General features: G+C 38.6%; 1 protein-coding gene and 1 long non-coding RNA gene across 2 annotated transcripts in view; one reads left to right on the forward strand and one right to left on the reverse strand.

Moving 5' to 3' along the window:
* ESAM (endothelial cell adhesion molecule) overlaps window positions 1-7,272 on the reverse strand; it is an 863,910-nt gene extending 856,638 nt beyond the window's left edge. The window contains exon 1 of the mRNA XM_044081182.1: window positions 7,126-7,272. Within this exon, the coding sequence (XP_043937117.1) occupies window positions 7,126-7,189 (64 nt within the window). The 5' untranslated portion in view covers window positions 7,190-7,272. The remainder of the gene's footprint in view (window positions 1-7,125) is intronic.
* A 208-nt stretch (window positions 7,273-7,480) lies between these two features.
* On the forward strand, window positions 7,481-20,574 carry LOC122809585. Its single transcript, XR_006365927.1, has 2 exons — window positions 7,481-7,649; window positions 20,312-20,574. It is a non-coding gene; the product is annotated as an uncharacterized LOC122809585 (long non-coding RNA).
* The last annotated feature ends 2,497 nt before the right edge of the window (window positions 20,575-23,071 follow it).

The raw sequence follows: 23,071 nt of genomic DNA on the forward strand, positions 1-23,071 counted from the left end.
GCATTGGGACGTACCTCTGACAGTAAACTACTTTACAACAAGCAAAAATCTTCCTGAGAGGGCATAGCAGTGATGGAAAAAGTATACACAGTTCTGGTTAATATGTCATATCTCAGATGACAATGCATGTAACATCCTAAGTGGCAAACTGTGTTTAAGTAGATGCAATTCGTAATGACAGGGTCTGTTCTGAAAATCGTGGCTGTTAACTCCCCCGACATAAGTTAACTAAAATAAACCTTTGATCAATCTTAATGTATCTTGAAGGCTGAATGAGAGATTAGATTATTGGAAAATGGATGAATAGATAATTTATCCTTTAAAAGATCGCAGGGATACTGATGACAGCCTATCTCAGAAGACAATGGGTGCAAGGCATTTTTATCCATTTTGTACAAGCTATTGTACTGCCAACATACTGATTAGAAAATTAAGCCAACATCTCTAACTGCTCAAAAATTACAGCAGTTACCCTAAGCTATATGAGCAACTCCCCCCCCCCCCATAAAATGAGTCCATGAAGTTTGCAGCTGACAGATATTACAGTTCTCTGAACCTCTCTTAGTCACAAATTGTATACAAGATAACTAAGGCTGAAAACACTACTGAAAAGTATTTATCTTTAAACTGCAGCAGTGTTTTGAGAATGTTTAGCACCTACATATCACATAAACATGCCAAAGCCATTTAGAATTTTTATGATCCAATGACTCTAGAAAATAAGGCTGTGAATCTCTCTAAGCCAAGGTATGTACCGTAAAATTAAATTTGGGCAATAACTTTTCAGGTGTGCATTTCTAAGTGTAGAATTCATCAGGGCAATCCTCAGACAGCAAAGTAACAAGCTGAAACAGCAACATTTGTCACTGTCATAGTAGGGCATATATATATATATATATATATATATATATATATATATATATATCTTGGTATCAACAAGGCAGAAATTTGATAACATCTGGAATACCTTATTATGGACTGTCGAAAAATTAAACTTCTCATTTATTTACAGCTCAACGGACTTTTCAGTCAGTTATATAAAGATGGTGAACACTTAAACCCACAACCCATGTAATTACACTACACATAAGATTACCAGTTTTAGACACATAAAGTAAAATCCTATATTATTTCTGTTCATTTATACATTGTTAATGATCGCAAATAAGGGTTTTGTTTCATAGGTTCATAGGTAGGTACTAGGCTATCGGCCCAAGGGCTTACGTAAGCTTAGCCAACAAGGTTCCCTGGCTTACGCTACCCAAGAAAGTTATTTTCCTGTGCCACTGTCGAGCAGAGACACAGAAGTGATCCCTGGGGTGTATTTCCTATTTCCCATCCACTCATCAAGATTTTTCTTGAAGAGTGCTAATGAAGAACTTTGCTTGACATAGATGGGTAGCCTGTTCCAGAGTATAGAAAGTCTCTGGGACAAGAATCTATCCCTCCAGCATGTCCTGTTTATTGTTGTGATAAGGTTTAGGTCCCTAGAGCGTGTAGCTCGGAGGGATTGGGATTTCTTTAGGTGTAGCATGTCCAACAGCTCTGGGTTTGACATAGCTTTATATGTTAGGCAGAGATCACCTCTGAGTAGGCGATATGCTACAGAGTAAAGCTGGAGATTTTTGAGGCAGTCAGTATAGGTCATTTGTTTGAGGCCAGTAATCCTCTTTGTGAGGTACTTCTGTGGCCTTTCCAGCTGATGCAGATGTCTTGTGAGGTACATTCCAAAAGGGGCGTTGTACTCTATAATGGGTCTAATGAGTGTTGAGTAAAGGGGAACAATGACCTCTTTTTTCTTGGATGAGAACCCTTTTATGATGAGGTGTGCCACGTAGAAGGACTTCTTGACTATTGTGGCGATGTGACTATCAAAGGAGAGACTACTATCCACCTGGGTCCCAAGGTCTCTTATCACGCATTCGGTGTTAAGTAGGTTGCTGCCTATGTGGTAGTTCATGGGTACAGAGTTTTTACCAAAGGGGATGACACTACACTTTTTGGCAGTGAGCTTGAGGCCTTGGCTCTGACACCAGGCATTTGTCTCAGCGAGGCCCTTCTGTAGGATGTCCACATCATTTGGGGACTTGACTATGGTTCCTAGTTTGCGTCATCTGCGAGCTTTGTTAGCCAGAGGCCTTCTGTGTTAGCCTGCACTTCAGAGAAGTAGATACCAAACAGGAGTGGTCCCAGGACGGAACCCTGTGGTACTCCACTTGTCACTGCTTTGAGGTCAGATTTGGAGTCTGCAACTTTTACAATGTGGGTTCTGTCAGTGAGCCAGTTGGCAACCATCTTGTGACGTAGGGATTTGTACCTAGTTTAGTGAGTTTAGCTATAATTCCAGAATGGGGGATGGTGTTGAAAGCCTTGGGGAGGTCAAGATAGGCTGTGTGAACCACCTTACCCTCATCTACGGCTTTGATGACTGCCTCAAAGAAGTCAATCAGGTTCAGGAGGCATGATCTGCCTTTCACAAACCTGAACTGGGTGGGATCCAGAGTTTGGAGGTTACCAATGTCTTTGTTTATGAGTTCCATAATAATGCGTTCCATGGCCTTGCAGACTAGGCTCGTCAGGCTAATAGGTCGATAGTTCCCAGGATCAGTGGTGGCTCCCCCTTTGTGGAGTGGGATAACTGTTGCTGTGTGCCATTCAGTGGGCACAAAGCCTGATGTGAAGCTATTATTGAAGATGGTGCTTAAGTGGGGAGCCAGTTTGTTCTGAAGTTCGTGTAAAATGCAGCCTGGGATGTTGTCCGGTCCCATGGACACTGTGTTTTTGTCTTTAGAGAGTGCAGCTGGGGATGTTGTCCGATCCTATGGATGCTATGTTTTTGGCTTTAGAGAGTGCAGCTTTTACCTGTGTAGTTGTGATTACAGGGACTCTGCATTCTTCCTGTATAGATATGGGCCCTTTAGGGGGGGGGGTAAAGTTAGCACTGAACCTATCTGCCAGGATGTTGGCAATATCAGTTGGTTCTGTAATTTTCATGCCATTGTGCTGTAACTCAGAGCAGATCTGGGTGTTGCCATCGAGAGTCTTGACATAGCTATAGAAGGCTTTGTGGTTGTCCTTAGAATTAGTGGCGATTTTGTTTTCATAGCTAGCTTTGGAGGATCTTATAAGGGATCTCAGCTTCTTACTGTGGCTGACCAGGGAGCTCCTCCACTCATGGGATTTTACTCTCTTTTGCAACAGTTTATGGCAGGATACCACCAGATTGGCTTCCTTTTTTTGGAGGATAGCGTCTTGGTTTTGTTTGGGATAGCACGAGCCATGCACTCATGTAAGTGCTTATAGAATGCATCTGTGTAGGACTCAGCGGTTGTAACTGTATTGTCCATCTGCATGGGTGTCATGAAGTTCACCATTTCTGTCTTAAGAAGCATGAACTTGGCTTTGGAGAAATTTTTTACTGTGGTTTCCTTAATGGGGGGGGGGCAGGATGTGGATATCAAGGGTGATTAGCTTATGGTCGGATCGGACCAACGAGGAGTCGACTTCAGGTGTGGAACACTGGTCACTCATGTTGGTAATGACTAAGTCTAGGATATTGTTGCCCCTGGTGGGGGTGTGGATAAGTTGATCCAGGGCATTGGAGTTTATGAATTCCAGAAAGCGTTGAGCTAAGGAGTTGGTACACAAATAATTTTCCCAGTTAATGGTGGGGTAGTTGAAGTCGTCCATTATTAGGTTGTTTGGTTGAACCCTAATATTTTCCAGTACATCAAGAAAAGAGGAGTGGGAATCCTGGGGCATGGTGGGGGATCTGTAGCAAGCTACAATTTGGATTGCAGTTTTGCTCAGAGTTAGTTGCACTTGGATAACCTCAGATGCATTATGCTGAGCAACTAGCCTGGAGGTGTGGATATCCTTAATGAATATGGACACACCTCGGCCTTTCGTGTTTCAGTCCAGGTTACATGGCAAAAAAAGTGCGGTATGAGTTATAGCCTGGTAGTGCAGCAGTGCTCTCTGGAGCCTTGAACCAGGTCTCAGTCACTGCACAGATATCGATGTTCTCCATTTTAAGGAGTGCCTTGAGTGAGTGCATTTTGAGATTTAGACTTCTAGCATTTCCAGTACAATTTCTGCCAGAGTGTGCACTATTGTCACTTCACAGTAAGAGGTTCTTCAGTTTGATTCTTGACTGGGTGCCTTCTATATGGAGTCTACACATCTTGCTTGTTTTTGCAGGGTTTTTTTTCTGGGTACAGCAGTTTCTCTACCATCCCAAAGACATGCAGTAGGCAGAATGGCAAATCTAAACTGCCTGTAAAAGTGTGCGCGTGATACTTAAGAAAAGCCAGACAATCGATTTCTATTCTTTACTAAATAACAGTGGGTGTAGAAGTCTGATGCAGCTCAGCAGTATTGGATAGAAACAGTGTAACATAATTCTGCAATTCCTTTCCTCCCTGGACCCCCACCAGACATACAATCCTGCAGGCTCACATTTAAAGACACTCCAAATTTTGCACGTCTATATTTACTCCCTAGTGTGGCTACCACACAACTCATTCTGAAAGAAAACTACGGAAAGCTGAGAACAATACTTTATGTTACTTTGTCCTTTCCCACAGATGGGAGTAGCCTACTGTCTCACTTTAAACAAAACAGCTGGTTACCACTTTCTGAAGACCTCTACTGCTATTAAATCCCCAAAGTACAAACTCATTGGTGATTCTTACTGTCCTTCACTTAGGATCAAGCTAAGAATAAAAATCACAAAATACTGTCTAAACAAGAAAGGTCATTACTCTGCATGCCAGCTTTTAATCTTTTTGCTGTGAAAGAGCTTTCACAAAAAAAATAAATAAATAAAATAAAAAATAAATAAATACAAAATAAAAAGCAGCAATGGGATGAAACAACCTATCAGATAAAGGAAGTAATAGGAATTTATTCAGACAGCTTTTGAAAAAAATGCTTCCACTAAGAGTCATCAGTGTTCAATGCACCATGGATCAGAATCCCTAAAATCTACTCCCTGAAAATAACTGCCAAAAAGTCAAATTTTAAGTGCTTTCTTAAGGGGGGTAAGCTCCCTGTAGCAAAAATAATATATACCAACTCATAGGTCACACCAACCCAAAGAAAAGGCAAAAGTACTATCACTGCTGACGCATCTCGCCAACAATGATTTCTGTGGAGGTGCATCACTCTTCTGCCTCTTTGCACTCAAGAAATCAAACTTTGTCCATGAGCAGATTACTAATTACATCAGCATATGCACTAATATCAATCAGCAGTGCTCTCCCCCCAGTTAAACTGAATAAATAAATAAATAACACAGTTTGTTCAAGCATCTTGTGATACAGCACACAATGCAAACAAAGCAGCTGCCAGTTTTACCTATCATGTATCATCTAAATTGCAATCGCATTATCCTAACTGATGCTTCTCTTTGTAAATAAGCACAGTGCTGTTTTGAATGTATTATGCATTCATTCAATGGACTATGTTTGTTTTCAATGCCTCGTTGAATGAGACATTCAAAAAATGTTGCTTTCAATGTCAGATTCAACTAAACTGCAAAGTCAGAAAGTTCTATTTTTGTCACCTTTTGCACACATATTATTTTAAAGCATAACCATCTGAAATTATTGATTCTTTTCAATTACGCCAAATTGTGTAGATGAAAATTTCTATTTTTGTCTCTTTTTTATATGCATAATTTCAGCTAAAAGGTGTTAGCAACTCTGTACAGTAAAATTCTGCTTTGTCACATGAATGTTTTCTGCAATGATGTACTATTATGTCTGTTTGCAACAACATATTCCTTATGTTACTTGCAATGTTTTGCTTCATGTAGTTCTCATTGCATGTGGCTTGGGTAATGGCTGACAAGGGTCTCCAGATCAGTTCCCCTACCCAATTAACAAAAAAACAAAAAATAAAAGCATTTGGGAATTTGGTAAAAATAATTGTCCTGAAGGTGTAGCAGGAAAAATAAATATTTTTTTTATACTGTGCCTAAAAATGATTAATGTGATGCGAGACAAAAGCAATTAAAATGCTTTAACATTAAACCTTGGCTTTGTTAATAAAGTGAAAATAAATATTTTGCATCTTTCTTTTCAACAATCTCACAATGTATTAACGGTATTACTTTGTGCATCTCAAAAGGTAACATTTGTATTTATATTTAAAAGAAATATGGATAGGTAACCCACAACAACAATAATAATAATATATATATATATATATATATATATATATATATATATATATATATATATATATGTGTGTGTGTGTGTGTGTGTGTATATATATATATATATATATATATATATATATATATATGTGTGTGTGTATACATATATATATATATATATATATATATATATATAGATAGATAGATACACACACACACACAAACATTCATCATTTTATATATTTCTTAGGATGACACAACTACTCAAATTAGGAAAGCCATGCAAAGATCCATAACAACCCTCTAGTACCATGTAAAAGAAAGGCAACAGGACCCATTTAACTGGCCTGAAGTGCGGATCCTCCTCTGAATGCAGCAAACATGAAAAGCATCTTATGAGAACCCTAATTCTTAAGAATTGTTAAATTTGATGTCCCTGGTGTACAACATGAAGGTATTTGTTAAAAAGCACTATAAATACAAGTTTCATTTTGTGATAGAATCAACTATTTTTTAAGACTACAGCTTCGAAAACAGTTACTAAGTTGCTAATTTAAGAATTTTTGTTTCAAATGCTAGTGGAAAGTGTATAAACTGTGTTGCTGTTGTAAAAGGGTGCAGGTACTTTACAATTTTTCATCACTGCTGCTACTGACAGAGCTTTCATCTACCGCCAGACACCTAGGCAATCTACATTGCTTCCACGGGGGATGCCGGTTTCAGTTTGCAGAAAGCTACTCAAGGGACATATCAGCTAACTTTAGCCTCCCTATACGGAGCATTACTGACCACCCTAACATATTCTCTAACCCTGCACTCAGCGTTTGAAGTTGGAACACAGGGTTTCCGCTAAGGGAAAATGGAGCTTGGGTACCCTTAAAAACAATACTGGGTTCAGGCGGCTTCACGTTGCTACACAGTCAGAATAAATTCCTCTTAAATACGTAAAGTCAAAAAACACTTACTGAGTAATGTCCCCACTGTCACTGCTCCTAAAGTCCAAAGTTTACTTAAGGGTAGTATTTCCATGCTGTGCGCAGCGATCGTGACTTTGCTGTAGGTTTGCTGTTTGCTAATGTCACTCTCTACTCAGCTAAGGATGTAACAAGTGTCAGCAGAAGGACTGGGGGCCGGAACACTGCAGAGAGGGAAGGGCTCTGTCAAAGACCAAGTGCTGCAGGTGGGAATGTTTGCCTATGATTGGAGACTCCTATGCATGTAAGGAGCTCTCCTATGGGAGGTGCTGTTGAGATACTGCTGCAAACAGGTACAACCTGAGCCACAGGTTTGCATGCAGGGCTGGCGCGTGACGTCAGGGTGGTGTGGGCACGCACAGGCGGAGATGACCTGGGTTAAACAGAGGTCCGTAAATGTGGTGCCATTTACAAGTAAGGTCCACTCGGATGGGTAACAAAAGAAACAGGGCACGGGAATGCTTAAAGAAGATCGCTGTAATGTGAGAGAGAATGAGTTTCTTTCAGTAAGTTAAGTAAGTAAACAAAACGAGCCCACTGCTGGGTATTTTTTAATTTTGATTATTATAACTCTCAGATGTATCTCTGGGGTTAATTCCTGCTCGGAACTGACATGGTTCTCGCCAGATTTGCGCTGACTGGGGTCACATTCCATGTCATAAACACCACGGTGAACTGTCAGCCCTCTACGGTCTGGGTAGGTGGGTGTAGTTTTATCTCAACACAATTCTTAACTCCTAACAACTTACAACGTCAAAATAATTTTTTTTTTTTTTGCATTACAATGATACTGTATTATTTACAAGGGCTATCGAATAAAACACTCTTCTGTACCTCTCAACCTGCCAGAGTGCAAGTGCAGACACTGAAAATAGCAACGTCTAGCGAAAAGTCTGTACATCTAATTAGCAAAAAAAAAAATTGATTACCAAATAGCACGCAACTCCTCCTGCTTCTAGCAGGAGTGTGGGATCATACCTTTCCAACCGTCCAGATTTCGCAGAATGTCCAGATTTCTACCTCATAGTTTTGGTCTGCCCCTCTTAAAATGTGTGGTTTTCTGGAAGATCACTGATTACTGAAGTCACTAAATATGACAGACCGACATCTGAGTTTCAGACTTTGTATCTTTGAGAAAATGTGTGCTAACACAAATCCAGTTGTTCTAGCAACTTTCTAAGTTTATAAGAGCAATGTTTAAAGTCTGTTCCTATTTTGGGCCTTCGTTATTATTTAAGTATTATTTAAAGTAGGCTTTGTCCGGATTTATTTCACTAAGAAGTTGAGAGGTATGTGTAAGATGCTACTTGGATACAGGATTAAGAAAAACACAGTGTGGCAAAAGTAATGGAAAAATATAAACACATTATCAAAGAAACAGTGTAAAATCTGAATTTAATGAACTGTATCACAAAATTCTACCATATCAGATCATTTACTTTTGCTTCAGAAAAAGAAAGATGTAAGATGTGTGTCCTCTTTCTTTAAATCATTGTTACTTCTAGTATGTTGGTCATGTAGTGCAGTTTTATGTGAGCTAGAGTTCAAAAATCACATGTGATGACAGGATTCAGAAAATCATGCGAGGGAGTAAATAAAACATGGAAATAGGAGAATACCTCCAAAAATACGGACATCCTAAATCATGCCTGAAAATAGGAACATTCCTCCAAAATAGGAACAGCAAAGAGGTCTGGCATCTGAATATATGTCAGACCATTAGAATGTGATATAGTGTGAAACAGACTTTTTAAAAATCAAAGTGTTGAAATTTCCTCATGATGAGGTACATTTGAGAGGTATGATGCTGTTTGCTTGTAGAATAGGGTACTGGCACTATAGCTCTTTCAGAGAAAAATTAATGAAAATGAATAACCGAAATAAAAAGGGGGAGAGGAGACAGGGACATATATCTGTTATTAATTCCAGGCTGAAGCTTTTGTTGATTAAAGGTATTGCATTTTTATTCCATTAAATGTGGTATTCTAAAAGGAATTACTGGAATTACAAGCACCTAATGTTTTAATAATGGGGACTCACCTGCATTTTTTTCATAATTTTGGCAGAATATAGCCCATTAGTCTCCACAGCTTACATCTTAACTGTTCATGATTTTGCTTCATATTTTTACCCTTTTCCCTGTAAACGTTTTAATTTTCTGCTAACTTACTGAAGTCTACAGTCAGTCATTAAAGCCAGATGTTAAATAAATAAATTCATAAATAAGAGTTTATGCTTCTTATTCTTCAGAAAATGCATCTTGATTCAAAGCCTTTTTTTCAGTGAATTATGATCATATTTAAAACACTTGTCACTGATTCTAGGCTTCTGTTCAACACTATTTTGGGCTACTGCAGGACTCCTAAACAAACTATAAGCCGATTATCAAAGAGACACTGCAAAATTTGTAGGCTGTTAACTGTATTGGAAAATATTGTATTTTTGCTTCAAAAATGGAGATGTAGGATCTTTCTTGAACTTATTGTTGTCACTAGTATGTTGGTCATGAAGTGCATAGGGTGACATACAAGAGTGGAGGAAAATGCACACGGGTGGATTATATTTTATGTAGAAGGGTCAATCTGAAGGAGATTGGAGACTGTAAAGTGGTGGCAGGGGAAAGTGTAGTTAGGCAGCATAGGATGGTGGTTTGTAGGATGACATTGGTGATCAAGAAGAGGAGGATGAGTGTGAGGGCAGCACCAAGGATCAAATGGTGGAAATTGAAAAAGGGTAATTGTGAGGTGATGTTCAGGGAAGAGTTGACAGGCACTGGGTGGCAGTGAAGAGTTACCGAATAGCTGGGTAACTACAGCAGAGCTAGTAAGAGATGGCTAGAAAGGTGCTTGGTGTGACATCTGGAAAGAGGAAGGAGGACAAGGAGACCTGGTGGTGGAATGAAGAAGTACAGGAGAGTATACAGAGAAAGAGGTTGGCGAAGAAGAAGTGGGATTGTCAAAGAGATGAAGAAAGTAGACAAGAGTATAAGGAGATGAGGTGCATGGCAAAGAGAGAGGTGGCGAAGGCTAAGGAGAAGGCACATAAAGAGTTGTATAAAAGGTTGGACACTAAGGAGGGAGAAAAGGACCTGTACCGATTGGCTAGACAGAGGGACCGAGCTAGTAAAGATGTGCAGCAGGTAAGGGTGATAAAGGATAATGAGGGGGAAACATACAAACAAGTGAGGAGAGTGTGTTGAGCAGATGGTAAGAGTACTTTGAGGGGTTGATGAATGAAGAGAATGAGAGGGAGAGAAGGTTGGATGATGTGCGGATAGTGAATCATGAAGTGCAGTGGATTAGCAAGGAGGAAGTAAGGATAGCTATGAAGAGGATGAAGAATGGAAAGGCTGTTGGTCCAGATGACATACCTGTGGAAGCATGGAGGTGTTTAGGTGAAATGGCAGTGGAGTTTTTAACTAGATTGTTTAATGAAATCTTGGAAAGTGAGAGGATGCCTGAGGAATGGAGAAAAAGTGTTTTGGTGCCGATTTTTAAGAATAAGGGTGATGTGCAGAGCTGTAGTAACTACAGAGGGATTAAACTGATCAGTCACAGCATGAAGTTATGGGAAAGAGTTGTGGAAGCTAGGTTAAGAAGGGAGGTGATGACCAGTGATCAGCAGTATGGTTTCATGCCAGGAAAGAGCACTACAGATGCAATGTTTGCTCTGAGAGTGTTGATGGAGAAGTACAGAGAAGGTCAGAAGGAGTTGCATTGTGTCTTTGTGGATTTAGAGAAAGCATATGACAGGGTGCCTAGAGAGGAGTTGTGGTATTGTATGAGGAAGTCGGGAGTGTCAGAGAAGTATGTAAGAGAGGTACAGGATATGTACGAGGGTAGTGTGACAGCGGTGAGGAGTGACGGATGCATTTAAGGTGGAGGTGGGATTACATCAAGGATCAGCTTTGAGCCCTTTCTTATTTGCAATGGTGATGGACAGGTTGACAGACAAGATCAGACAGGAGTCCCTGTAGACTATGATGCTTGCAGATGACATTGCGATCTGTAGTGAGAGTAGGGAACAGGTGGAGGAGACCCTGGAGAGCTGGAGATATGCTCTAGAGAGAAGAGGAATGAAGGTCAGCAGGACTAAGACAGAATATATGTGTGTGAATGAGAGGAAGGATAGAGGAATGGTGAGGATGCAGGGAGTAGAGGTTGTGAAGGTGAATGAGTTTAAGTACTTGGGATCAACAGTTCAGAGTAATGGTGAGTGTGGAAGAGAGGTGAAGAAGAGAGTACAGGCAGGATGGAGTGGGTGGAGAAGAGTGTCAGGAGTAATTTGTGACAGACAAGTACCAGTAAGAGTGAAAGGGAATGTCTACAAGAGGGTAGTGAGACCAGCTATGTTATATGGGTTGGAGACAGTGGCATTGACAAAAAGGCAGGAGTCAGAGCTTGACATGGCAGAGTTGAAGATGTTAAGATTTGCACTAGGTGTGATGAGGATGGACAAGATTAGGAATAAGTATATTAGAGGGTCAGCCCAGGTTGGAAGGTTTGTAGACAAAGCCAGAGAGGCAAGATTACATTGGTTTGGACATGTGCTAAGGAGGGATGCAGAGTATATTAGGAAAAAGATGCTAAGGATGAAGCTGCCAGGTAACAGGAAAAGAGGAAGGCCTAAGATAAGGTTTACAGATGTGGTGTGAGAGGATATGCAGGTGGTTGGTGTGACAGAGCAAGATGCAGAGGACAGGAGGAAATGGAAACAGTTGATCTGCTGTGGTGACCCCTAACGGGAGCAGCCAAAAGAAGAAGAAGATTTGTCGTTATTTATTTGTTGATTACAACATTGCTTTACTACTATAATTTTATTCTGTTGCACAATGTCATCGCAAGAATCCTGAAACCTTCACTCACTGGGAGAGTGATGGACTGTCATAGTTTCCCTCTACAGTAGCAGGTGTTTTCATTGTGTTTTTCTACAAGGGTTTCCTTCACTTGCTTGAGTTCCAGCTGCTCAGGGACCACAGTCACAAGGCCAGGTACTCATTTTCAAGGTAGCTTGCATGAACTACCACTGAAACAAGTGTTTATATTTGAGCAAAGTTATTACAATGGTCAGGATTAGTGAATGGGAGTTTGATGGTTTGGATTAAGGGGTGAAGAGGACATTCAGAGTTAGGGTTAGAGAGCAAGGTCTGGGACTAGAGTTAGAAAGTGACATGGGTTTTAGGTTTAGGGAACAGGGTTTGGGACTAGGGTTAGAAAGTGACATAGGTTTTAGGTTTTGGGAGCAGGGTTTGGGACTAGAGTTAGACAGTGGCATGGGGTTTTAGATTTCTAGAGTTAGAAAGTGACATGGGGGTTTTGGTTTAGGGAACAGGGTTTGGGACTAGGATTAGAAAGTGACATGGGGTTTTAGGTTTAGGGAACAGGGTTTGGGAGTAGAGTTAGAAAGTGACATGGAGTTTTAGGTTTAGGGAACAGGATTTGGGACTAGGATTAGAAAGTGACATGGGGTTTTAGGTTTAGGGAACAGGGTTTGGGAGTAGAGTTAGAAAGTGACATGGAGTTTTAGATTTAGGGAACAGGGTTTGGGAAAAGGGTCAGAAAGTGACATGGGTTTTAGGTTTTAAGAACAGTGTCTGGGACTAGGACTGCAGAGTGACTGGAAGTTTTAAGGTTAGGACTGGATCTAGGATTAGGGTTAGGAAGGGAGTGGGAGTTTTAGGTTTAGGAAAGATGTTTTGGATTAAATTCAGTGGCTACTGGGAGTCTTTGGTTTGTTATTAAATTTTGGAAGTCAGTGGCAGTGTAAGTAGCAGGATTTAGGATTATTAGGGTGGGGGACTGTCTGTAAGAGTTAAGGTTAGGAAGAAAGGTTTGGAACTCTGGTTAGGAAATTGGTGAGACTTTTAGGATTAGGAGTTTACATTCTTGGCTAGCATGTGTACAAGTGTGTTAGGATTAAGCTCTTGGGAGTGTGGGTACTTAGTGCTTCATGGAATTAGCAGTAAAAAGCTAATAGCATGCATACTTTTTATTTTTTCTTTGAACAAGATATTCTTAATTCATCAAATTAGCTATTGCTGTTGCTGTTCATTTGCCTCATGAGTTTTTATTCACAGTTTTGACATTGCCCACTATATTGAGCAATACTATTTATCCTTCCTTCTGGATAGAGGACTTCTTTGGTCCTCTGTTATAGTATTTCTTTTTATTATGTCTTGTCTTTTGCTCAGTTTCTGTACCAGTTCAAATACTATTACTTGACAGAAGTAAAACAAGTTACATTGGTAGCTTCAGCCTGAGCCTTCTACCTATCCTTAAGTGAAAGCGAGAGAAGTCTCCTTCTACGACAGAGTGAGCGAGAGAAGTGTACTCCTACGACAGAGTGAGCGAGAGAAGTGTACTCCTACGACAGAGTGAGCGAGAGAAGTGTACTCCTACGACAGAGTGAGCGAGAGAAGTGTACTCCGACAGAGTGAGCGAGAGAAGTGTACTCGACAGAGTGGCGAGAGAAGTGTACTCCTACGACAGAGTGAGCGAGAGAAGTGTACTCCTACGACAGAGTGAGCGAGAGAAGTGTACTCCTACGACAGAGTGAGCGAGAGAAGTGTACTCCTACGACAGAGTGAGCGAGAGAAGTGTACTGCTACGACAGAGTGAGCGAGAGAAGTCTTCTCCTATGATAGTGTTCTGATAGTCAGGCACGATAAGTAAAAGTCGACTGGAGATGCCAATTCCAGTTTTCTGAAGACACTCTTTGCTATCTGGATAGGGCTTTTAGCCCAGACACTGCTTTGTGAGTAATGGCTCAGTGTATTGAGATGACACTCCCAGCCTTTAACCAAATTATCAACTTTTGTACTTGCAGATTGAAGGCCAATACCAGAAACTACCCCGTCAGGCTATTCTATGTGTAGAAAGAATACATTTCAACACATTTATTAGATCTGATCGTACCTGTGGGAATTTAGAGTAGCAGTAAGCATATACTGTTTTTTGTTGAAATAAGGCTGTTCCATGCCTGTGCTGTGGAACTCCAGGAATTTCATGTGGCATCACTTCTACTCCTTTGGCTTGGTTTATGATTTTTGAACAAATGTCACAACTGCAAACCAACATCTCAAGTTTCTCAGTCATTCTAGGTACAAACAATGTCACATGTTTTTACCTTGCACGTTGTGATGCCTAGATATGATTCTTTAATTTTAATATATTTTTTCTCATTTTGAGATGGTATGATGACTTAAATAAGTAACAATAAGTCTGATTATCAAAATGTGGACGGTAGAGATCTAAATGGTATGTGGAAGCATCATAGGTCTCCCAGACATACTAGTCATAATGACATCTTATAGGTGTGTAATTTCTGTTTTCATGGACACACACATTTCAGCTGCTTTACTTAACTACAGACATCCACAGAACCTCCACCTCTTATAAAAACAAATCTTACTTGTGTTAATTTACAAATGCTGTGTTTGTGGTATGCATTTCTAATGTTTATACTATACTTTCAAATCATACATCTGTAAATTGCAAAACATTCTGTAGAGGTTAGCAGACATTCTGAATATATTTTTAATGCACTTTGTAAAGGTTAGCTTTTCTGTATATGTAGTTGCAAAAAATTTAAGTCTGTATTTTGTTGCTATTCTTTATCAGTTTTTGTATATTTAGATTGATCATCTGTCAGAGCTCTGGAACCATATACAGCTAGTTTTTCTTCATGAAGTAAAGCAGCATCTAGCATACTTCTCAACCTCTTAAAGCAAGCAATCTGGACAAAGCCATAAATAATGTGGGGACAAAGGCCCACAAATGGGGACAATTTTTAAATATTAACTCTTACAAACTTAGAAAGTAGATAGACTAACAGGTGTTTCAATTAGTGTACATTTTCCGAAGGGCATGAAGTCTGAAACTCAAGCTTCTGTTATTTTCTGACTTCAGTCTTCCAATGATTTTGTAGAAAACCACAACATTATGAAAATGGGCCAACAATATGAGCAAAAATCTGGACATTCTGTGAAAATCTGTACAATTGAGCAGTATGGTACCTAGATATGGTTCACTAACATCATAATATCACCCACTATCTTATATCATAGAATTTTAAGATTGAAGCCCTTGTAACAGTTTGTTTGTTTGTGTTTTCATATCAAAGCTTTTGTCTTGCTTTGATGACCAGAACCATAACATATCATTCTCAAGTACTGTCATAAAACACAAAGTAATATCAACCAAGTAATGAATAAACTTTGAAGACCAAAAGACCATACCCAGGAATTACATTGGAACAGACTTGTCCTCCGGTTCTTACATATTTACTATTTCTATTCATTTTGTCATACTCAGGTCTGAGGCCCTCGTCTCTCAGAATGTGACACATACATTTAAGATGAGATACACAGATACGACATTTAGTTTAATTAAACTTCAGTTCCTTATGTTTCAGATTGCCTGCTTGATTTAACAACAAGCAAGTGAACTATTAGTAATATTTACAGCTCCTAGTAAGCATTCAGTAATTTTAGCAGTTGCCATTTAAACAACTTTGAGGTGCACACTATGTACTGAACAGCAGTCATGGCATTTTGTATCTGCCTAAAGTATTACAAAATGTAACACATATTCAATCATTTTTATCCAGATTTATTTCTCAGAACTTGGAAAAGCTTTTAAACAATGGGCATTGCTGTGCTTTTTAATGTTCGGTTTTAACACAGTAATTTAAAGTTTTGGTACTCAAGGCAAATCCTCCTTCTTATTTGTTTCTACAGATTAACCATGCTACTGATCCATTCTGCATGTCTTGACAAAAACATCTGAAGATTACAGTTTCTTTTTGACCAATATAAATTCTTCTACATACATTAATTTCTTGAACTGAATCAGTAGAAATGCTGATAATGTTATTCCTTAACAAGACCGCTTTAGCCATCATATAAAACAGCAAATTTTCTGCACATATACTCAGAGTTCATTTTAGACTGCTCAGAATTCAAACATAAACTCTCTCTGTGTACCAGTTTGATTTTGTACAACAAAATTTATTCTGTGATTTTTGACTTCATGTCAGAACAGGTACTGCATGAATTTCATGATAACAGAAGTGATTGCTTTAGTGCTGCATTTCACTTTGCCAATATTTTATTTTACTGCTTCTTCTACCTACATCACAGACAACTTTTTTGATTTCTGTCCTGCCTCTCTTTAGGTATGAAGTGAAATTCTGGCCACCTAAGTGTTAGTGTGGAAGTTATTACTATAGTGAGTAGGCCGATTCTATGGCCTATTTCTACTAGTAGTATTTACAAAGATAACTTATGCAGTATTGTAGGGGAACTTAAATACTGGAACTGACTAGAGTCATTGAGGCTTTCTTGGAGGATTTCTAGAACTGATTTTACAAACATCTACTGTTGAGAGAAATATATATACACACCTACAGAATACATTAGTAGTTGATAAAAAATAAACCTTCATGAAATAAAAGAATGTGTCACTTAGTAAACAGGAAAACATTGTTAAAATACAGGAACTTTCCATCCAACCAAAGTTTTAAAAGATAAAGTAAATTTAGCAGATAAATATAAATTGAAAAGAACTTGCCAAAGGGTAAATACTAATTTGAATGTAAACTTTTAACTTGTACTCTAAAAATAAAAAAGGCGTTTTAAACACATAGAATCTAAAGTAAGATGTCATTTCCCATCTAACCTTTCTCTTACAGCACACTTTAGTCTTCATTTATATAGCAGAGCTTTGGAAGGAGGTTATAGTAATACTCATTCAAAAAAGTAGGGATTTTACTAAATCTGAGAACTACAGACCATTTGCCCTGACTAATATTCTTGGTAAAGGTTAAAAAAGGCCATTTCTGAGTCTGTTATCTGCCTCCATTAAGGTCTTCAACTATTTATCACATTCAGCCAGAATCTAAACACTATTGTTTTGTCATTAAATGGATTTCTGACTGGCTCCATAATCATAAATGCTGAGTAAGCATCTGTAGAATTGTTTCCATTTAAACAATTATTAATAACAGACTAAGGATCAGGACTATTTCAATCATCTTTATGGCTACATTTCTAGAGATGGAATAGGGATTGGGAAATTCACAGATGACAGCAAGAGAGGTGGTGGTCTTACCATCTTAGGGCATCATGGTCCTTAAGTAACAGTGTGTGCTTCAGCACCAAAATGCTCTCTACTGTCTTTTGGGAAATGAAACAATGAACTGTTTAGTTGTTCAGTTGAGTTTGCCTCTTTACAATCACAAGAACTTCAGTGGACCAGGCCTGAGGGGCCACTACAGCTTTGTTACTGTCTAATTATCACGAAAAGAACTAACTGGATGCCAGAGAAATAATACAAATTTATTGAGCACTTTCATCACAATTACGTATGACTTCTTCGAAGAAGTCATCTGTCTAATTATCTTAGCAGCTGCTTCCTCCTTCTTTTGCCGTCAGTCTCTTCCAGCATCATCGCCTTCTTCATTGAATTCAGTCTTCCCACTATGTGTCTAAAGTGTCTGAGTTTTAGTTTTACTACCAGACCTTCCAATAAATAGTGGAGATTTATTTCCTTAAGTAAAAACTGACCTGATCTATTTTTGCACTACATGGAAATAATGCGTTTACCAAACATTACAGTTCAAAAGCATCATGTTTTCCAGTCCTCAGTCTCCTTTATAGCTCAATTCTTAAAGCCATATGCTATTATTGATGAAATGACTATTTTGACTATACAGACCATTGCTTACAATGTGATGGTTTTTCTCTTAAATATCTTACCCAAATTTGCCATATTTTTCCTCCCTAGAAGCAAGAATCATTTAATTTCATGGTTGCACTCTTCATCTGCCAGAGATCATTGACTGCAAGACATTATCTGTCACTGTCCCCACTTCTTTCCTATTTACTGCAAATAACTGACTGAGTTTGATGACATCATCTTAGTTTTCTAAAGTTGAGCAATCAGCCAGCTTTGGCTCTGTTGGCACTTCTGTCTTATCTACTGCAAATAACTGACTGGGTTGGATGACATCATCTTAGTTTTCTAAAGTTGAGCAGTCATCCAGCTTTGGCTCTGTTGGCACTTCTGTCTTATCTACTGGAAATAACTGACTTGGTTTGATGACATCATCTTAGTTTTCTAAAGTTGAGCAGTCAGCCAGCTTTGGCTCTTTTAACTTTAACTTTCATCAGCAGGCTTTTCAACTTTATCATGTGGCTTTTCAACTTTATCATGTAGCCATCAGAGTGGTCAACATATACGAGGTTGTTGATATTTTTCTAGGAAACTTTGATCCCATGTGTGATTCATTTAAGCCAGTATTTCACTTTATATATTTGGCATTTTAAGTTAAATAAGTAAGGCAATAACCTACAGCCTTGTTGCACTGTTTTCCCAATCCTGAACTAATCAGAAACTCCATATTTGATTCTCAACTGCTACTTTTTGGATTGCGTACAAATTCTTCAGAAGTAAATTAAGATGAGGCAGTATCCCCCTTTTTTAAAAACATGCCTCATTTTGTTATGGTCTACATAGTTAAAGGCTTTAAACTAGTCAATAAAGCAAAATTAAATAGTTTTGGTTTCATGGAGATATCACCAGAGAAGCCTTGACTTTTGTAGATAAGCCTGTATCCCTCAATGTCCAAGGAAACCTGTCTGTTGTGGTCTACCATACTGCAGCACTTGATAAATTAGTACTATTGCCTATATGACCCTCCCAACTCACACACTAACCCCATGCACAAATTGTTCCATTTTCTGTTTTTAATATCTACTTTTTAGAGCCATCATACAAGTAGATATTGCGTATATGGTTCTATCAACTCTTTCTTGTAATTATTATTATTATTATTATTATTATTATTATTATCATGTCTGTCCTCAACTGTTATATGGTAATAGTTATGTCTATGCATTTCACTGCAAACTGGGCAGTTGCCCTTATCTTTTAATATTGTTGACAATATTTTGTCTATACACTGGTTAATAAACTGTTTAAATAAATGCTTTTTGTTCTCCATTGATTTTGTATTATCCACTGGATGTTGGCAGCTAGATCGCTGGGGACCCTAGCATGGTTAAAACTAGTGTGTACATCTGACAGTCCCCTGGTTATGTATTGCTGGAGTCTAGCTTCTTAAGATCTTAAGTGCTACCTTTGTAGCATATGAAAATGAGGGCAGTTGTTCAATTGCTCATTTTGGGATTGTAATATAGATCATTTTCCAATGCAATAGTCTCTGCTGCACTTTCCAAATTTGCTGGCAAATTACAAGCAAGACTGTAATAACATCATTTTGCAGGAGTTTAAATGATTCCTCTGGAATTCCACCATTTCCTGTATTCTTGTTTCTTGGGCCTGTTTGACCTCATCCTCCTCCAGGATGTCTGCTTCTAGACCAAAGAACATACAGGAAGCAACAAAGAACATTTATCCGTGATACAAGGGTCTTCTATATGTTCCTCTCACCTGTTCTTAATACCTTCTGCTTCTGTTGGGTCTCTCCTGGCTTTGTCTTTTATCATGCCTATTTTTACTTAGACATTTCCCTTAACACTGCCAATGTTCTTGAAGAGATCCTTTCTTTTTCATCATTCTTTGATCTTCTCGCAATTGACTGCACAATTTAAATTTAATAATTTAATAATTTAATTTTTGCATTTAAAGCAATTTGCCACACTTGTAAGTGTTCTGGTTTTGTTTTGCATGCATTGCAATAGCAGCCTTAATTATAGTAATGGTAACTGCTATGTATGTTTTCTTTGATGGAATTATTTATTTTCTACCTGAGACTGTCAAGACAGAGCTTCCACTGGCATTCTGAAATAAAATTTTCTGTGAAGTTCCACCTCCCAACAGCATGTCATGTTAGCTGTTAGAATATAGCTAGAAATACTGAAGCATGGCAAGCTGTTTTAAGAGACTTTTTCGTATTTTTGTTTACCTGGGATTCAACTGTGACAAAATAAAAACAGTACAAGTGTAAGCAATCCGTTTTATACCCGGTATTTTGCTACTTACATGACACTTCTTTTCAGGGAGTTACTGTTATGTTTATGCAGTAGTGAAATCTATTGTATATGTATCTTGTACTACTGGTAGCCTTTTGCTTGTTGCAATTCATTTTTAAAAATGGCATGAACAGTGTGTTTTGTTTCTGTAGAAATAGTTACTCATTTATGTTTTGTTTTCAGGTCTCTAAACCAAGATATGATGTTTTGTGTGGTGGGTACCTCTCAACTGTCCAGACTATTGTAGAATGTTCCTGGCTGGGTTTTCGTACACCACACCTTGCCTTACAAAGGACCATGGCACAATATAGCTGCATACTTCATACAGGACTCCTGTTTTGCACACCACAGTCTATCTCTGTGACCTTTTCCCAGAAACATTACACCATCTATCACATCCCCAAAAATAATTTAAGGAATAAACCTTTGCTCCCTTGTAAACTATACTAAAGTTTTGTGCTATATTTCCTTCAGAACTGGAAAAAAAATCATATCACATGCACAGGAATTTAAGTAATGTGCCAAATGTCACTCCTTTAACAAGCAGCAACTTTGTGTGTGTTTGTGTGTAAGTCTGCTGGCATGTGTCTGTGTGAGTATGATATAATCTGTGAGACATGGGTTCTGTGAGGATCATTACAGTACTCATTCCTAATTTGTGCAGTCACACCTGGCATCTTGATATTTTTTTTTTGACACTGAGTATCCAGAGATCAATAACCTATTTAGCATTCCCAAAAATGCATTCAGATTCTATGAATCCACCTTTTACAGCAATGATATCCCTGAAAGGGTCTACTTTAGTTTGCCAAAGTAACATTTTACCAAAATTCAAAACCATATTAAATGTATGTCTTCCTGCATCTTCTGCATGGTTTTACAAACATCTCAGAGTATGCCGGGTGTATGATAAGTAACATCTGCCATATTGTTAAGGTGAAAAATGCAGGAAGACAGTTTATTTATACATTTAATACAGTAAAGGATGAAATCTAACTTTTTCGATTATACAAGTTTCAATTATGTAAACTTTTCATTATGTTGATATTTCGATGTTGTCGTCTCAACGTTTTGAATTTCAGAAAACTAAAGCAGACCCCCTGAAGAATTCAAAAACTGAGGTTCTGTTTTTTTATGTAGGTAACAAATTAAAATTGTTAGCACAAGATGCTTCTTGCATCAGAGAGACTTAAGGCAGTAAATATTACTCAGGATTTTTTCTTGGTTACCATCCATATCTCAGACTTGCATTCTGTGAGACAGCAAGCAAAAAGCATGACTGTAGTCCACATACCTCCTAGTGCATACCACATGTACTAACTACACTTATTTACACCGATGATGTTGAGATGCTTTGTATATCACTAGATCTCATTTTAACTAACACATTTTTGTTTTCAATCAGCAACTTAAAGGTATGACCATAAGGGCTGATTTTGCTTTTTCATATGCTAACTTATTTCTAGAAGTGTGTGAAAGGCTTTATTTGTATATCTCAAGTAATCAGAAATGTGTTTCATTTTATATTAGATATCCAGTAGCTTTTTCCTCATCTGGTAAGCACTGAGCAAATGTTTGACAAATGCCTGATTTGTAGTAGTGGAAGTTTTCTTTCTTTTTCAGCTACTAGACCACACAATGCAGTCTGTTTCTTAGACAGTAAAATTTATAATGATATAAATGAAAAGATATTCCATAGGATGCAGAAAAACTTGTAGCAATGTGTCCGGCAATTGTGCATGATGAATGAGCACCTACAGGGTATTTGCAATTCCAAACCAAAATGTGGGAGAAGCAAACCTGCAGGATTGCTCATGGTAAATGATAACTCTGGTTTCATTACAGAAAAATGAGAGACTCTGTGTATGCAGGTGAGGAAATACAATATGTCCTAGTGATTCAGAAATGTATAAAGTTCATGACATAAAGCACCACCACCAACAGTGAGTTTAAACACCATAAAACTGTGGTGTTATAGCAGTGGCATTATAGAAATACGTTATGATTAGCAGCATTTCTAGTAAATGTGTTTATGCAACAGATCATAACTGTTACCTAGTACATTGTTGAGTGTCATCTCCTTCAGAGGTGCCATGTGACCGCACTTAACTTTACGTGGTCTTCGTGACACCAGCATTATAGATAGACTGATACCTTATGGGTGGAGTCACCATACAGGAGCTGGTAGATATGGGTTTACTTCTGTAGGCCCCTAGAAGAGGTGGGATACCTGTCCTAGTGAATGCTAAGGTATATATATGTGGCTTTAAGAATACTAACTACAGGGACCTTTCACAAACCAATAGTAGACACGGTGGGAGTATCCCATGCATCTGTCATAAGGATACTTCACCAGTTCCTCTCTGCCAGTGGGGGAGCATATGTAGTTTCCTCTTACCATGTAGGAGAAAGCTAACACTGAGCAGAACTTTTATAACATAGCCCATTTCCCTACAGTAGTGGGGGCTGCAGACTGCACTCGCTTTTTAATAAAGGCTCTCCAAGTGACCTGAGGGGAAGGCATGTTAAACATAAAGATGACTACACTGTCAGCTGCACATGGGTCATGAAAGCACAGCATATTATCTACAATGTATCTGCAGGCCACCTAGGTTGCCTCCATGACCCCCAAATATGGCACATTTAATTTGACTTGTGTCAAGGATTTGTGAGAAGTCTCTTTCCCCAGGGGCATCTTATTTGTGATGCCAGACATTCCCTGTAGCCATCTGTGGTTAATGACAACTGTTCAAAATTCACATGCCATTGCAGACAATGGATTCAGCTATGCCCTGTCACAAACCTGGATCACTGCAGAGCATGCGTTTGGGCTGCTAAAGGCATGCATCCACTGTCTGGATGCATCTGGTGGTGTCCTGCAGTTTGACCCTGACACATGTACTAAAATATTTTCTGTATGTGCAACGTTATACAACATAATAT

This window comes from Protopterus annectens, chromosome 8.part0, assembly GCF_019279795.1.
Source record: "Protopterus annectens isolate FY-2018-M chromosome 8.part0, PAN1.0, whole genome shotgun sequence".
Classification (NCBI taxonomy): Eukaryota; Metazoa; Chordata; order Ceratodontiformes; family Protopteridae; genus Protopterus; species Protopterus annectens.